Here is a 14,906-nt window from a genome sequence, read left to right on the forward strand (position 1 = left end):
TAAAAGCAGGTGACCTTGGTTGGCCTTCATAGTGGCCTTGTATGACAGGATTGAGGGCAAATGTGGAAAAGAAAATTGGACAAGATATTCAAAGAACAAGTTGTACTCATCTAGAATGCCCAGAAATTACCTTGTGGGTCCTCTAATTTTTCAGGAAAACTTTCATTGCATGATAGTTTTTCAATTGGTTTAATTATGCTTTCCTCTGAAGAGAAGGCAAGTGGAAAGAAAGAATGAATAAGAAGAATGTTTTAGGAAAAGCAGAGAAACAATGGTTAGATGATTCATGAAAAAATCAGTAAGAACCCTTAACATGAGAAACTGTTCTCACGTGTGGTCACAGCTTTCATTTGATGCCAGCCAATTATATATTCCCCCGAGATGCAAAGTTGTAGTGTGATCATTTAAACTCATTTGTACTTAACCAGCTGGTTCAGTGAATATTATTTTAAAATAGTGGAAAAAAATAAGTAAATTACAGTGCTGCAGTGTTTGATACCTCAGCACTATTAAATAGATAAATCGAATCCTCAGAGCATCTGGAAAACTTAAAATGTCCAGAGTGTGTTAGTGTCACATCAGAATACCCCAGTAGACTACTCAGTTGCTACATCTGTGATCTCAGATTTTTTTGTGGACCAAGACCATCTATATCTATCTATCTATCTATCTATCTATCTATCTATCTATCTATCTATCTATCTATCTATATTTTTAAAAGAACTCTTCTTCACACACTTTAAACTGATATGTAAAATTTTTCATTGTAAGTTTTATACTTTGTAAAGTTGTCATTTGTGATATATTGTAATTATAGACATTTAAAAGTAAAACTATTACATCTCTGCTTTAACTATAAGCAGTGGAATCTAAATACCATGGTGGTTTTATGCCTACCGATACTGACTTACAAAATACATGAATATATTCCTTTTTAACAGTTGGAAATTTCACATTAATATCATTTCTCTCTAAAATTTTATTTTCATTCGTGTCTACTCCCAAATTTTATCCAAATATAATTTTAGGCTTAAAAGTCTTTAAGTTGACCACTGAAAAGTATGTATAAGTTGAAACCTTTAAAAAAATTTCTTATAACCATAAGTATGTTAAAATACTTTTTTTTCTAGATTAGGTTAGTTATAATTACAACAATTCATTGTATATAATTAAAACAGATGAGTACTATAAATTTTGATTACTGAACATTAAAAGGCATTGTTTTTTGGAGAAATTCATCTCACTGAGAAAGATGGCACCTTTTCAAGCTGCCCATGTATCCACAAATGAGTACTGCTTATTGCTAAAATCAGATTTCAGCACCAATTCTATTTCTTTTTCTCTTGTTCCTTTTTGGAGCTGGAAGCCCTGAGAAACCTTGGTTAACAAAAGGTGTTCTGTTACAGCTTTGTCACAACAGTCTTTGAACTGTTTTCAGAGTTCTAGACCAAAAATCATACAGTGATTTTGAAAATGAGTTTTCATTATCTGTCAGCTAATACTTCAATTAGGCTCTCCTTCAATTTTTTGAAGGCTAAGAACTGGAAACCACGTGACTTAAACAGGATCTGTTCCCCATTATCAGAGTTACTTTCTTGACATTGATCCCAACATATGAAACTGTCTTTTTGGCACCCCAGAGAATTTTATATTTTGGGGAAACAGGAAACACACCCAATAAACAGAATTTGTCTTTTCTTTTGTAAAGTAGGAGAACAGAGACCCATTGCTCGGCGGGGGGAGATGCATTTATTAGGACAGAATCCATACGGAAGTTGAGATCTGGCAAATTGATTGCCTTAAAATTATCTGTGCTCAAGTACCAGTTAGAAAACTTTTGTGTACCCCCAAAGTTATCTCAGTTGGAAGAAGGCAGCTGCAATGTAGTTAAAAGTAAAAATCTGCAGAAGGAAAACAATGTAAATTTATACTTTAAATGTATTTTTGCTTTACCTGCGTTACTCCTTTTGAAAGCAAGTTCTGCCCCCATGGGTCCCAATGACTTAGGAAATAACTGATTACTCCATGTATATGGGTTTATATCCTTTCCACTGGCTACCAAGGACACAGTCTTGGGATTTACACCTTAGAAGAGCAAAACAGTCATTTCAGAGGTTAGCGTGTGGTCATTAACTTGAAGGAAAAATATATAATACATTCAAATGAGGATCAGAAATAACATGGAGGAGGAGAATGGAAATAAATTTATGTTGCAGTGTAGCAGATAATTGCTTTCACCTGGAATACTTCCAGTAACCTGGAATCCTCACAGTGTATTTTATAAACATAAGTTGTTTCTATCATACAAGTAATAATAGTTAAACACTGGGCATTTCTTGCTAAATGTCTTGTAAAAATGGAGGTGGTACCCAAATTTTCTTCAAAAAGTTATTTCCTTGTCATTTACTTGTTTTCAGTATGAACTCTGGGGCAGACCCTGGAGGAACACTTAGTGTGGCCAGGAAAACAGACGTGTGACCAAGAACCCAGGGGAACTGAGAGTTTGGAAGTAGATGCCCTATGTCAAGATCTATCTGTGAAGCTTATTTGTATATAAGACAGGAAAATCTAAACAAAGTATGATTTTCTGAAATCTGTGACACATGGAGTCCACTTTGAACTTTGGTACTAGTGGTCAAAAGGTGGTGTTTTAACTTATTTTTAAAGAGATTTGAAAACTTCCTGAACTTGCTTTCTTTTAACTGACAATAAATTGGATGCAACATACAGGACAGTAAAGACATCACACAGCCGAAGCCTCTGCGTTGTACATGGAGTGCTTTCTTAAGCTAATACAAGGAAAATCCTCACTGAGGACTACCATTAATGTAGGAAGTTAGTAATTCTTTCCAGGTGGGATGAGCTCTTGCTTTTCACAAAGTGAACTCCTTAGCAAAGTTTCCCATTTATGAGACATATAATAATATCCCTTGTTTTGAAGCCAGACAAAAGCCAGGTTCTGTACCTCAAGGTTACTGGTCACCAGTTCTCTAGTGAAACACTCCTCCAGGTAAATAATTTGCCTTTCTTATGCCATATAGCTCCTTGTGGATTTTGGTTTCTGATAAAACATTTACAAATTGAACTATAGTAGGCAATTTACCTGACAATAAAGAAGATGCACTTACTAAAGAATAACTCATATGAAAAAATCTTCACCAAAAAAAAAAAAAAAAAATCCCTTACCCCCAAAAGAAAGGGCAAGGTAGGGGGACAAACTAAAAATCACCTTAAATGAACTGTTTTCATAAGTGTAGTTCAACAAAGAATGGGCTCTCGAGTACCTAAATTATTTTGTTAATACAGTTAGCCTTGTGATATCCCTAAACAGTTTTTTTAAAGTAAATATTGCTTTAATTCTGTCTTTTTAAAGATTCCAGATTTCTTGGAAATAGACACAATCTAGACTGTTAAGTCATTTACATGTTAGTTTACAAGTGTTTACTGGGCACCTTCTATATAGCAAACACTGTGATAGATAGAGGTAGAAATGACTATACCATCATCCCTTGCCTCAGAGGAGATTAAATCAGTTAGCAAATATTTACTGAGCACCTATCACGTGCCAGGTAGTGTGGGTGGCATTGGACAAAAAAGTGGTGACCACAGCAGACTAGTTTCTACTCTTTTGGCTCTTATAATCTACTCTAATGGGAAGGGAGACATTAAAAATTATAAATAGGTAATGAGTGCTGTGTAAACTGTTTTAAAGAATCTGGTGCTGAGGGGCAGGCAAATAACAGAGGCAAGTTTTTTTTTTTTAAAGTTCCACCACTCTTTCTTTAAAAAAATAGTAATTTTAAGCTGAACTGTGAATCTGATTAGGGGTCGGGAGGGGGTGGAAGGTGTGTTCCTGGAAGAGGCCACATGTAGGCCAGGGCCCCGGGATAGGGCTGCCCCGGGGAGACAGTCCACGGACAGAGAAAGAACAGGGACTGGCACAAAAGGAGGCTGGAGAGGGGAGTAGGGGTCCAATCACGTAGGGATGTGTGTGTCCTGTGAAGAAATTTAAAACACAGTAGGAGGGGCGCCTGGGTGGCTCAGTCGTTAAGTGTCTGCCTTCAGCTCAGGTCATGATCCCAGGGTCCTGGGATCGAGCCCCGCATCGGGCTCCCTGCTCCGCGGGAAGCCTGCTTCTCCCTCGCCCACTCCCCCTGCTTGTGTTCCCTCTCTCGCTGTCTCTCTCTCTCTGTCAAATAAATAAAATCTTAAAAAACAAAACAGAAAAAAAAAGAAAACATGGTAGGAAAGGCAAGTGTAGAAATGACATGGGGCATTGAGGACACAGGGTGGGGGAAGGAAGGACAGAAGTGATTAAAGGGGACTCGAGAAGGAGCAGGGTTTCAAAAGTGCTGTGGAGGGAGCCGCTCTCCGTGCGTTCTGGGGTCGGGGTGCCGGGAGCAGGGTGTGAGACCAGAGGGCACCTCCGAGAGATGCTTTGTGCTTGCATCGCACGCTGTACTTGCAACTACCTTGCAATACTTAAGTACCTAAGGCTTACAGGGTGCGCTGGGAGAGGACTGCAGTCCCATTGTAAGTAACAGAAAACAGAATCTCAAAGTCTTGCTCCGGTATACAGCCGGTCAGTAGCAGGTCAATAACTATGACTCTTGTGTCTCTCTGCCTGAAGGCCAGTGTCACAGATCTGCCAATTCTTGTAGTATAATGTCATGCTGCCCTGAAAGTGTATGGTACATTTCTAGAGCTCCCATGATCCTAAAGGTTGATGTTTAATAAGACCTTCTATGCTTGGATTTATGGTAAAAAAAAAAAAAAAGAGGGCCCCCCAAAGATACTATTCTCTTTTTTTTCTTCCTAAAGATACTCAATTATAAAAATAACTTTGGGTCACAAACGTCAAGGATCACTTCTTACTATGGTTTCTACCCTCTGTAGTTGCCGGCTCATGATAGGTGCTCAATAAATATTTGTCCAGGTGACTGAACTGAGCTCAATTCTAGTTTCAAATCTCATCCAGCTCTAGAGGGGCATCCTCAAGACAAAAAATGCCAACAGGGGAACAGTAAGGCTCAAGTTTAGATTTCATGCAATTCTAATTTCGAGTCTGTTTATTAAGTTTCAATTATAGCCATGCTTCTGACCCAGAGTAATTTGCAGAATCTGTTAGATCTCTCTTAAAAGGGAAATGACCACGTCAGTCTCAGATACCCTAAAATATGTCCCCGAAAACCACATTGGGGAGCAGAAATATGAAAACAGGGTACCTTGGATCCATTTAGCCTAACAAAAATTTACAGTTGCCTCTCCCACCACCAGAGGGCTCCCTTGTACAGATTAAAAAATATCAATTTGCTGCCTTTTTTTTTTTTTAACAGGGAAAAGTATCCCCCATGAATCTGTGTTCTGGGAACTTTGCTACATCCCTGCTTTTGCAGTCAGATCAGAACTCCCTCATAGTATGAACACAAATATTTACAAACCTACAGGTATCTAGATCGAGATTACAAGGGAAGTGTCTTTGCTGCTTTCCTCAAAAGTGCCCCCATCTCTTACCGTTTTAATTCCAACTCTCCTCACCTTCCTAAGGACTTCAGTCCCTCAGGCATCCCCCTCCCCTCTTGCATGACTAATCCCTCCCTCTGTAAGCGATCATTCCTGTCCACATGTGGATGAGCTCCAAAGACCCAGAATTCCCACCACTGACGTGCTCCCTGAGCCAGCTCCAGTATGGCTCTGTTTCTGAGCTCCTCTTCACAGCACGTCTCCTAAGAGTAGTCTGCCTGTTCAGTCGCTAACTTTTCAACCCACTCCAGCCTAGTTCGCCCTCACCATTCCAGACTGAAACTGAACTCCCAGGGTCATCAGGGACTTCTCCACTGACAAATTTTATCAGGCATTTCTCTCCCTTCTTATAACTGCTCAGCAGTAAACTCTTTCAGGTAAACTCTCCCTTCTTGGCCTCTGGAAACCACCTGTGCCTGGTCTCCCCCTCATCTGCCTGGCTCCTTCCTTTCCTCTTTCTCAGCTTCTCCTCATCTACCGCTACCATGGTTCCCACTCACAATCTCTCTGGAAGTGATCATATTCAATCCATGGACTTAAATACCGTCTGGGAGTCGCTGAGGACTCCTACATCTGCTCTCCTTGGCCCTGGTTCCTCCTCAGCGTTCCTGGCTCTTCCCTCCTTCCGCCCGCGTGGCCTCTCCACACTGACATGTTTCACAAGCATCTCAAATACAACAGCCCACGCACAGGACTGCCACCTCTTTCCCACCCAATCCTGTTCCTCCTCAGTCTTCCTCATCTCAGAGCACGGCACCACCATCCAGCTCGGATTCAAGCTCCCAACTCGCTTTTCCCTTATCTTCTACCAACATATATCAGCAGGTCCACTTCCAAAGTCTCTCAAGAGCCCAGCTCCCTCTAGGTCATCATCTTTCCCCTGGAGGACTCCAGTCGCTTCCAGCTGGCCTCCCTGCGTCTAGCCTTGCCCTGCTGCAATCCATCCTTTACACAGAGCCTTTTTCACGCATGTGTCATGTGTCACTTACCTCCTGAGTTTCCTTCAAAGGCGTCCGTCAGACCTGGAAAGAACCCCAGATTCCTTCCCCTGCCCTCAAGGTGCTGCCTCATCTGAACCCTGCGGGCTTTCCCCCCTCCTCCCCTCTCGTTTCTCTCCCCTAAACCCTTTAAGCTCCAAATCTGCAGCCTGTTGATCTACTTCTCAAGCCAGTGTCGTTCCCTCTGCGTAAAACCTCTTCTCTCAGCTCTCCACTTGACTGCCTCCTCCTCATCCTTCTGGTATCAGGTCAGAGGTGAGGGCTTCGGGGAGCGCCCCCCGCCCCCCGCATCCACACTCCAGGTCGTCCCTCTGCTTCCACAACACTCATCACCACCTGTGAATTTGCCTTTTCTCTCTCCACTAGAACGGAAGCTCCTGGAGAGCAGGGACCTTGTGTGTCTTGTTCAGTGCTACATAGGTATCTCAATACCTAGATCATTAAGTACCTGGCACGTATTAAGTGCTTAAATGTATTACTGAGTGAATGAATAAAACAAAGGAATCAACAGCCTCCACAAATGAATGTGTATGCTGTCCACGGGGCCCACAATGTCTTGCCCTTCCATCTGCACGGAGACATGCTGCTCATCCACTAAGGACCAGCTGGGTCTCCTCCTCTATAAAGGCTAAAACAAAACAAACACTGAATCCACAGATCTCCAGATATTCAGGGTTATAGTTTTAGCTCCTTCCTGGATAACTTCATGCCAATCTCGTCAGTCTACCTTGGATAGGACGGTATCTTCCTTCTTACTACTCAGCAGAGAAGTGCAGTCCAAAAGCCTGGCTTTGTTCTCCCTTCTCCCTGTTATTTCAACTTCTTCAACATGTGTGGCTAAACTTGTACAGCCGCTGTGCTTCCTGTTTTCTCTCCTGTTCATTTCTAAAGCCCTTCAGTAATTTCATTTTTTCCTTTCAATTATTGACAGTAGGAGTGGGTCTCTACTGGATTACCTAGAACTGAAATTTAAATGGTTGCCTAAAAGGTATACAGAAAAATGCTGTGCAGCAATCTCTTGCTAACAGTCCAGTTCCAACCTTGCCTCTTGTTTTCCTTATTCCTCCTTCCCACACAAGCTCCTGGGAGATAAAAACCACGGCCTGCTTCTGGATACTTCCTCATGTGAACCCAGGGGCCTGTTTACTGTGTTCAGAAAGCTGTAAACGGCCACCATGCCCACAAAAGAAAAACTTCATCTCTCCCTCTTTTTGGACTAATCATATATCTGTGTAGATACACAGTCAATTAAAAATTGATTTCCTTTTAGACCCCATTGAATTTAAACTTTTTAAAGTGGATTTTGAGGAGAAAATGCTGCCTACAGGCACAACATAAACTCCTTACCATCAGTCGTCTTAGATGGATCAACTCAGATGTTTGCTAGGCATCCCAACCTCACCTCCCGTTTCTCCACTTCCACACCTCCTGCCCTCTCCTAATCTTCCCTTTCTCAGCTAAAATTACCACCATCCCCCCCAGTCGTCGCCAAGTCAAAAACCCAGAAGCCAACACTAATTCCTCTGTTCTTTACCATCATCCGTGCTGATCTGTCAGCAAGTCCTATCTTCCCACTATTGAAATACACTGAGATTTTACCCATTTCTATCTCCACATTCGCCACTCTGGATGGAGCAAGCCATTACCCTCTCTATCCAGACATAGGCAGTGGGCTCTCGACCAGCCTCCGTGCCCCTCTTGAACGCCTCGTATGCTCTACCCACCATGATCTTTCAAAACCATAATCCAGATCATTTAGGACACAGTGTAAAATCTCACGCTTTATGAAACGGTGTAATGGGGGTGCAGAATTATTTTAACAAAATTTCGTACTTACTTACAGGCATAGCTTTGGTGGGCGAGAGTGGTATTTTTTGGAAGCCTATTCTGATCTTGATTTTTGACAAGGCATTTCTTGAGCAGACTTCACAGAAGCAGGAGACTCAGAAAAGTCCTTGGGAACAAGTACTGACCAGGCTGAGCCAGCAAAGAACACCGTGATTATGCTTTTTGTCTTAGGGTGCCCTTCCTGCAAAGATGCCAAGGCACTTGAGCCTGACCTCTACTCTAGTTGGCAGCAAACATTTTATTTTCTCTGCTTACCTGGAAGGTATCTTGATTGCTTCAAGTAGTACTGTTTGGCTGTTGAGGCAGTTGACAGTTCAGAATCAGATTTTAGGGAAAAAGCAGCAGGTAAGCTCTTGTTTTCCCCTGCTGCCGAGTGGTTGGAGCCTGAGGGTACGGATTCTGGAAGCCTTAAAAGTCAACAGAAGGTGGCATTACAATGTGAAAAAATGTGAAGATGACAGCTACTGTTTTCTCACCCAACCCTGCTCATCTTTTCAAGGGCAGGGTCAGCTCACTTAAATGGTTTCCATCAGAGTCCTTTTGCTGATAGGGATGCTAAATGACAGCTTCTCCCCCAACAGATATTGGGCCATCCACACAATCATTTTTAATACTAGACATTATGTGACAGAAAGCTTTATAACTGAGCAGCAAATTGCCTGTGTATAATGTTTCTAGCTTTCCGGCCACAGCTACAGTTGTGGATTTGTAAGAGTGGAGGGTGACACGGTGAAAGGGAAGATGATCATAGCCACATTCACCTATGAAAGTAATGTCTGACCAGTAAGGTCTGGGACCCCCTCAGAGACCGACACTGACTTGGTTGGCCCTTTGAACTTCTTGCCACCCCCACCTGCTCTGGGGTAGTCCTCGACACAGGTGGGACCCTTTCGTTAGAAAGAGCCCCACCCATTTCTGGCTTCTTTCCCTCTCCCTCAGCCCACTGTAGTCCTACCAACTGCCGAAATCCTACCGCTTTTCAAAATGGCTCATTCCAAAAAGACTTTGCTCTCCTCCTCAAAGTGATCTGCCCATAAGCAGAACTCTGAGCTCCTTAGAGCTCCTTTATTAGCAGAACCTAATACTCTCCGATCTTGTGTTATACTGACTTGAAGGTCTTATTTCCACTGCTGTATGTTTGATGGGATGAAGACAGACTACATCCTGTTCATACCTTTGCTTGATACCATCTAGGTATTTGGTAACTGTCTACCGGTCATGCATACAAGTATAAGTATAAATATCTTGCTTTTGTTTTGCTTGCTAAAAAAAAAAAAGACAATCCAAGTGAAAGTTTTACACTTTAGTATTTGGTCTGTTGTATTCTTTACGAGGCAGCCTAGGCTGCCCGCAAAACTGAGCAGAGAATAGCAGAGTGCATTCAGTTCACCAAGTATTTGGGCTCCTATTGCTTAAGAAACAGTGTGGTACAGAAGAGAGGCAGAGATCTAGATGGTTTTGAATTAGGCCTCACCTGACTTGAGGCAACGTGTTTATCCAACCTATCTGACTCTCAGTATTCTTTGTTACGCTATTTTTACTGAAGTATGAAGATTATAAATTAAAATTTAGGTAGGTGCTTAATATATGGGAGTATATTAATAATAATAATTATTATATGTCTACATTGTATAAAGCCATTTAAAGATACTAAAAAATAAAAATGGAAGAAATAAACATTAAGAATTCATTGTCATACAGTTTTTCTAAAGAATTTCAGGAGAAAAGGAATAAATGATATTAAAGACATTTACCAGTTGTTCCCTTGCCAGAATTTAAGTATATGGACTACAAACTTGATTTTAACTATAGACTTTGATTTAAATCTCTTCCACCTAAAAACACATGATAAAATTCAGCTGGAATTAGGATGAAATGGGTTTAAAAAAAAAAGGTTTCAAGTCATCTACATAGTACACCAATGCAGATACGAAGAATTATTTTTTTAAAAAGCAACTACATAGCTCTCTACATATCTTTAAGTTAACATCTATAATTTTTTATCATAAATTAAATCATTTTATTTCTTGTTTCTTAATAGTAGATAGAAAACAGTAAATAATTGATAAGATGAAATATGAGGATTAACAATAATTGGAGTATTTCATGGTATGACTTGATAAAGTTTTAACCACTTTATTCCATAAACACTGAATCTTCAAAAAATTATGTACAACATATATCCATAGGTTTTGAAAAAAAATCACAGTTTCACAGAACATTCTAGTACATTTAAAAGAATAAGCATCATTAGGCTCTGGTGCTTTAGTGGTTCGGAATCCCTGTGCTTTCCAGCACAGGCTAAAATACCCTATTTCTAATGTGGGTTTTTTTTTTTTTTTTCCCCTAAGAGAAATATGTATAGGACAGCAAAGCCTTCTGAGCTGAAGGTGGCAGTCTTCTGACTTCTCCCTTTGTTTGGCATCTCAAAAGTTGTTAGGCCTTTATGCCACTCCGGATTTGAAAATGCTGAGAGTGTGACTTTCTGGCATAAAGTGGGAGGGGGATTAAGCATGTTTATTCTCAAGTTTGTGTACTTTAGGGAAGAGTACCTATGGAACTTGAGGATCTGGAAACCTATTGACTAAGAATTATCCAAGCCTAAGTCCTCCTAACAGAATCTTCCATGTACCTTCAGAGACATGTGTGTCCCAAAGTAAATGCCAGACAGCTATTAGATAAAATTCCCTGCCTCCTGCCAATATTTTTCTCCCTCTTCTTTTGTTCCAAAGAGAAAAAAGGAAGACAATATTTTTGCAAGCTTTTGTTCATAAGATTTAACCCACCCTCACTTCAAAGTTGAATAGTGCACTAATGATGACTTAACTTATGAAAGAAAAGGGACTGCTGGAGATATGAAACTTCCAGAAAAAGTTTAGGAAATGATCAAAAAAGTTTAGAATAGCAAACAAATTAGTGAATCTGAACACCATCAGAGGAAACCATTACCTCTGTAGATTGTGCTTTGCTTTTCTTCAAATAGGCATGTGGATTTCAAATGGGAATGATGGTGATCATAATTCAGTGGGGCACACTGAAAACTTCACAAGAACCGCCCCCCCCCACACACACAACACTCAGCCATTAATACTGAGAATCATTACTGCGAGAAGTCAAGAACCTTACCTTCCCAGAGGTATGCGTAGAGATCTGGGGTGTGTGGAAGAAAACGATAGTAAGCTACTTATTGTCTTTTAACACCTTCAGTCATTTATGTATAATGAGTAATATAAAGTTCATGCATGATAAAAATATATTTTCCTGGAATGTGAAATCTTACCGAAATGGAGAATCTTTTTTCCTCTTTTCTTTGAATACACTCATGCTTGGCTTCTTGGAATGGGAGGCTCCAAGATCACAGTCCTCAAACTCTTCCGAGCTATCTCCAGACTTGAACACAGTCTGACCCCAACGCCTCCTTGAACTTTTATGACCCAGTGTGCCATTTGGCTTCTGTGGTGGAAGATCAGTTGTCATCATCATCTTAATCGTTTGCTGAATGCCTTTTATGCACAAGCTATTCTGTTGGATACTAACAGTACCCATTCTCAAGGAGCCTTCCATATAGTTAAGAAGATACATATATACACATTGAAAAGTACTAACAAAAACAGGTAGCACATGTTAAAAATATGATAGGAGTTCAGAGGAAGGAAAGATCTCTGGATTTGGGTTGGGGTGAGGATCAGAACTGACACCTCACTGATATATAATTTGGAAAACTGTCATGTGTGACTGTGTCTCTTTGGGCAAGTGAATTAACTTCTCAAAGCCTTGGTTTCCTCTTCCTTAAATGGAGATAAGCAGTATTTCTCTAATTAGTGTTTCTGAATTTAATAGTAAAATACCTTGAAAGTCCTTAGGATAAGGCCTAACACGTAACAGGAGTTACTAAGGTTAGGTGGTACAGTTGTTATTACTATTATTGTTGTTGTTCCAGAGTTTGGAAGAGGAAATATACAGAGTATGACTTTTAATAGAAAAGAGCCTGGATGGCTCAGTCAGTTAATGTCTGACTCTCAGCTCAGCTCAGGTCTTGATCTCAGGGTTGTGAGTTTGAGCCTCATGTTGGGCTCCACACCGGGCATGGAGCCTACTTAAAAAAAAAAAAAAGAAAAGAGAAAAAAAGAAGAGTGCCAGAGTTTGTTCCAGCAAGAAAGGGTAGACCTAGCTTATCAAAGCAGATGGTTGGTACTAGAAGTAGTGGAGGACAGGGTTGCAAAGACAGACTGGTGCCGGAGTTTGAAGGCCTTCAGTGTCTGTCTAACGAGTTGCAGCTCTCCTGTGGGCAGTGAAGAACACCGGATGTCTTTGAGCTAAAAAGTGGGAAGATAAAGGTAGCATTCTAGAAGGCCAGGCTTTTCATATAGGAGGCCTTTGCAGTTATACTGAAATGCCCACGAAAGAATACATTTGCTCTTAACAAGGAATAGAAGGCCTGGACTTCGCATCTCCCTGAACAGAGGTCAGAGGACAGTGTGGCACACACTGCGAGGTGTCCACTCAGTAGCCATTCTTCCTGTCTTCCTTACTAATAGACTTGGTGCCGTGCAGCAATATGCCTACTTAAAACACCTGAAATCTCAGCCTCCTTCACGGCTGTATGGAGCCGTGTGACACGATCTAGCCAATGAGTTGTCGGTGTAAGTTTACTGGAGGGACTTCCAGGAGAGCTATTTTTGGGCTCCCCTGGCATGCCAGTGGCTTTCACTCTTTCCTCTTCTAGAACGCAGAAGCCACCCCAGAGGCGTGGCAGCCATCTTGTGGCCACAGGAATGAAAGTCGCCCGCTAAGCATGGCAGGACAGGAAGACAGAAGCGGTCTGGTTCCTTCTACAATCTGTACCAGCCCTGGTTTGGCCCACCACCTGACTTCTTGTTACGTCAGAAAATAACCTGTTAATTGTTTGAACCTCAGTGGTCAGGTCTCCGTCATAAGTCACAGAATGTAATCCTAATGGATGCAGACAAGGAAGGGCAGGGATGACTTTGAAAGTTTCAGCCTGCTTGTGTCAGGATGGTGGCTCTGTTGATAAAAATAAGGAATGAGGAAGAAGACCTGGCCTGGACCAGACCGAGGTTTTATTCAAATTGATCTGGGGCGGTTTGGGGGTACATAAACTGAAAAATCCAAAGGCAATTGAAAACCAGGGAATTTGGAGGCAAACGCAGCTATGTTTGGGGCAAGAAGATGTTTAAAGAATGGATATACTATTGCTTGGAGCCCGTGGGGCCTTCGTGGCAGCTGATGGCAGAAATGGTGTTTGCCAACCTCTGTCAGACTGCTGTTTTCTTCGCCAGGGACAAATAACTCTAGACCAAGGAGAATAAAACAATCTAAGATCCCAGATAAGTAGAGCTAACCAAGGGTTATATTTAGCTGAGTTTCAGCTGAATTTTTTTTTAGGGTGCTGATGCTCTATGCTGCTGAGCAATGTCAGTAATATCAAGTAGTCTTCTATGTCTGAGAAGATGGGAAAAGGGCAAATATAAATAATGTGTATAAAGTAGAAGGTGGATTTTTGCAAACTCCACTTTAATACGTTTGGTATAGGATGAAGGCAAAGATTCTAGAAACAGTTATTAAAGGGAAAGTTTGAGCACCGAGGGAAAAAATGTGGGTAGATCGTATAGGCCACCATTTTTTATAAAAACAAACAATGAATACATGTGGTCTCTGTGGCCTTCAACAAAGTAGGGGGCAGAGTCTTTGATGCTATCAGTGAAGTGAAGTGATGAAAGGACAATAAACGTGGGTCCATACTGTTATGGACTCAATGTTTATTTCCCCCCAAAATTTATATGTTGAAATTTGTACGCCCCTCCTCCCAAATTTATACCCTGTGTCTAATGTGATGGTATTTGGACAAGGGGCCTTTGGGAGGTAACTAGAGATTAGACGAGGTCATGAGGATGAGACCCTCATGATGGGCTTAGTGCCTCATGAAACAGACTCCAAAGAGCTTGCTTTCTCTCTCTGCCATGTGAGGACAAAGCGAGGAGGCACTTTCTACAAACCAGGAAGAAGGCCCTCACTAGGAATCAAATTGGCTAACACTCTGATCTTGGACTCCCCAGCATCTAGGGGATGTATAAATTTCTGGCTTAAAGCCACCCAGTCCCTGGTATTTTGTTATAGCAGCCCGAGCAGATGAAGTACATTGTTCAATAGTCTGACCAAGAGTACTCTCAGTGGATCAGTGTCATTCTACAAGAAGGTCCTAGTGGCCTGCCCAAGGGCTCATTGCCATTCTGCTCATCATGAAGGTACAGGAGAAAAAAAGCAAATGAACAGCTAAACCAATGCATAGTTAGTGACATGCTAGGCAGAATGGTTAAACTGACAAGACAAAAATAATTTAGAAACTGGAGAGGTAAAAGTAAGGTCTTGCAACTTTTTGAATCCTAGAGATCAAATGCACAAGAAAGAAGTAAAGAATATGTGATTTAACAAAAGCACTTGTAAAAAATAGACTTAGGAATTTTAGTTGACAGAATGTTTAATCCCATCTCTGGAACCTATTAGCTATCTAAAAAT

The 14,906-nt window shown here is 41.2% G+C and overlaps 1 protein-coding gene across 5 annotated transcripts in view; it reads right to left on the reverse strand.

The window, feature by feature from the left end:
• MAK (male germ cell associated kinase) overlaps positions 1-14,906 on the reverse strand; it is a 59,428-nt gene that overhangs the window by 8,344 nt on the left and 36,178 nt on the right. For 4 of the 5 annotated variants that reach the window (XR_003521604.2, XM_027603179.2, XM_027603178.2 and 1 more), the window contains exons 10-12: positions 11,650-11,822; positions 8,625-8,776; positions 1,954-2,085 (exon numbers count right to left, since the gene is read on the reverse strand). Coding sequence is in view for 4 of the 5 variants with exons in the window: in XM_027603179.2 (XP_027458980.1) it covers positions 1,954-2,085; positions 8,625-8,776; positions 11,650-11,822 (457 nt within the window). In the remaining variant the exon portion in view is untranslated. Of the gene's footprint in view, positions 1-1,953; positions 2,086-8,360; positions 8,499-8,624; positions 8,777-11,649; positions 11,823-14,906 lie in introns of those variants that run through there. The other variant, XM_027603180.1, reaches the window with a different exon arrangement.

This window comes from Zalophus californianus, chromosome 7 (assembly GCF_009762305.2).
Source record: "Zalophus californianus isolate mZalCal1 chromosome 7, mZalCal1.pri.v2, whole genome shotgun sequence".
Classification (NCBI taxonomy): domain Eukaryota; kingdom Metazoa; phylum Chordata; class Mammalia; order Carnivora; family Otariidae; genus Zalophus; species Zalophus californianus.